General features: G+C 32.6%; 1 protein-coding gene across 1 annotated transcript; it reads right to left on the reverse strand.

Annotated features, from left to right (window-relative positions):
- Positions 1 to 1,096: 1,096 nt before the first annotated feature.
- LOC149579891 (uncharacterized) lies at positions 1,097 to 2,727 on the reverse strand. Its single transcript, XM_089787719.1, has 3 exons — positions 2,461 to 2,727; positions 2,059 to 2,188; positions 1,097 to 1,909 (listed from the first exon to the last, which is right to left on the reverse strand). The coding sequence occupies exons 1-3, from the start codon at positions 2,585 to 2,587 to the stop codon at positions 1,288 to 1,290; spliced, it is 879 nt and encodes a 292-aa protein (XP_089643845.1). The 5' UTR covers positions 2,588 to 2,727; the 3' UTR covers positions 1,097 to 1,287.
- Between the last annotated feature and the right edge of the window lie 383 nt (positions 2,728 to 3,110).

Genomic DNA, 3,110 nt, shown 5'->3' on the forward strand with positions numbered 1-3,110 from the left:
TTTCCCTCTAAATATTTTGCTACTATAAATAAAAATCCTTTTCTATGACCAAGATACCATTGTTTCTTTGGTAGTAAAATATTCCTCTTCACCATTTTTTTTCCCCTAAACTTTTCTTTTATATACCTAAATTAATCTTATGAAAAATACTTATGCTCTTCAAAGATGAGTCACAAGTAATAATCTAAAAGAAATATATACACCAACGAATAAACAGCTGATATCATATCTCAATATCTCATATATCTCATATGTGCATGCATACACATATCTAAAAAATAATAACTTGAATATATTATGCAATACAAAAACATCAATTCCTTGATAATCATGAAAGATATTATATATATATATATATATAAGAATATATCAAAGCATCTTCGGTATTTTTATGACTTGAAATCCTCTTTATTGTTCTCCATCTCTTTAATAGATCATAACAAGTTTGTATATATATTTCCACATTGGTAACATTTCCTTCCATGCTTGACATTTATCTTCTTCTTCTTACATATGCCTTTCTCTTATGTTCCTCTAATTATTCATTTCTGTATTGTCCTATTGTCACATTGTTTTTATTTTTCCTTTAGAATATTTCGCTGCTATAAATAAAGATCCTTTTCTATGACCAAGATACCATTATTTCTTTGGTGATAGAATATTCCTCTTCACCACTTTTTTTTCCCTAAACTTTTCTTTTATATATCTAAATTAGTCTTATGAAAAATACTTATGCTCTTCAAAGATGAATCACAAGTAACAATCTTAAAGAAATATATACACCAATGAATAAACTGTTAATATCATATATATTAATAGATTGTTTCTTTCTTCATTCACCTTTTTCTGACAGCTTTTTCTCAATTAATCTAATTTTCCTTTAAATAATATAACAATCAAAATTCTAAGTGCCATCTTTACCCGATATTCCAGTCATAATGAATGTCACTCTGATTAATTAGAAGACTTATCAATCAAACGGTTTATACATTCATAATATAGTTTTATATACATTGAACGAATAAGTTGAGCACCTTTAAAACCTTAAAAATGAAACACAACAATAAAATTTTGTAGAAGTGAATGAGTACATAAGTTTGTAACAAGGGTCCATATATTATCCAAACTGCTCACACAAAAGGCGATTCTTCCAAACAAGACCAAATCTTCAAATTCCTCTAGTGGCACAAGCTCATAGATTGCAAGGTTCACGCTTCATAAACTGGCCAAATATTTTACTGTTCAAAAGAACATAACAGATATTTCTGCTTCACAGGAGAAACTGCCTCAAATCCCTTCTGCGGCAAATGGAAACACTGCTCCATTTGACATCATATTAAATAATATATCTGGTGAAGAGCAGTAAAAATTAGGTGAGAAGATCAATCCTGAAAATAACGAAGATGAATTTGGAAGAGAATCAACATGACATATGTTGGCATCGTTGGTTATATCTGTTATTTTGTCCATACTGGTTGAAGCTTCTTGTTCTAGAAATTCCTCATATCCATTATGCTGTTTGTAATTCTCACTTTCCCAGTTGGGAGAAATATTCCATTGTATGTCACAATCTGTGTCCCAAAGAAAGCTTTCAATTTCTCCATATGAAAAACTGGTCTGATCTTTGAGAATGCATACAGAATAGTCTTCGGACTGTGCTGAACCCATGAGCTCATTTGTGGATATAACACTATCCACGTTTGCCCTTTCCTTTTCTTGTTCAATGCACTCTTGTTCCTTCTGATCAGACGAGAGCTGTAATTGTGTTGCTGCACCAACATGATGTTTGTTTCTTTTGTTGGTGCATTTGGGACCTTTTCCACCGACTTTCTTGCTCAGATGTGTATTCCAATAGTTCTTTATTTCATTATCTGTTCGCCCAGGCATTCTGCCCGCAATCAAAGACCACCTGTGCATCATAGAAACATGACACAATTTTAAGATTAAAAGTGTTAAATAAATAATTAAAATTGACTTATTTTTTCTAAACTTAATTTTTTCCTTAATATATGATATTTAAGACTCGACTGACCAAGTAAATGAATCAAAAACTCATACCGATTCCCCAACAATTTATGAAGTCTAATAATGAGTTCTTCTTCATCAGCTGATATACTACCTCTTTTGACACTAGGGCGTAGGTAGTTCATCCACCTCAACCTGCAACTCTTTCCACTTCGTTGTAAACCTACACACAGAACGAAGTGAACAGTTATTTAAAAGCTAGCTATATGAAACTATAATTATCCTAAAGTACTACAAATTGCAAAAAATAATTTAAACCACTGGGAGCTGTGTGCTTGAATCGACTTCTATAAGCTATGAGCAATCCCTCTACGCCCTGTGCTGCCTAGTTTAGCCACTTATGAAATTAAATAGCTTTTAGCAGTTTTCTTCCTACAAAAATGAAAAACATAATACAGCGGCTGCTTAAAATATATCTTTAAAAGTATGTCCTACCTGCTTTATCAGCAATAGAGTTCCAGTGTCTTTCTCCGTTAGTTTGTATCTGGTTTTTCAAAAGAAGATCTTCAGCAGGTGTCCAGGGGCCTCTATTCACACCAGCACTTGGGCTCGTTCGCCTCATAATCTCTCTAGAAGTTTAAGTAAATGAAAATACACAAAGTTATGGAGCTCGGATTACAACAAGATGCTAAGCACCCAGCAAACTAAATTAAATGGTACGGAGACCCTGAATCAGTTCAAGCTATACTTCCAATTCCTTAGCAAAGATATAATTTGTTTGTTCAATTTATAAGCCCATCTTTGAAGCTATTCAAGAGATCAAATCTCACGTTTTCCCCGTCTTCAGATAATTGTTTAATGTAGAGAATCTTCAAAGCAGGAATAATTAACAAACAAGAATTCTCTTAGTTTGTGTCATCATTCAATACATCAACATTGATGTGGGGGCAAATCCAAATATCTGACAAGTGCTCGGTGAGGGATGAAAGAGAATAGTTGTTTTGTCAGTATAACTAGAACTAAATAAATTACACGTGCTGTGATCTATGGAATAATGTGTGATCTATTACTGACAGTAGAACAAATGATGTCTTATAATTACGATACTATGCTTCTAGTGCTAAAATTCTTGCCCAGATCAAGAA

This window comes from Cupressus sempervirens, chromosome 1 (assembly GCF_028749045.1).
Source record: "Cupressus sempervirens isolate cs-2001-9-10 chromosome 1, ASM2874904v1, whole genome shotgun sequence".
NCBI classification, from domain to species: Eukaryota; Viridiplantae; Streptophyta; class Pinopsida; order Cupressales; family Cupressaceae; genus Cupressus; species Cupressus sempervirens.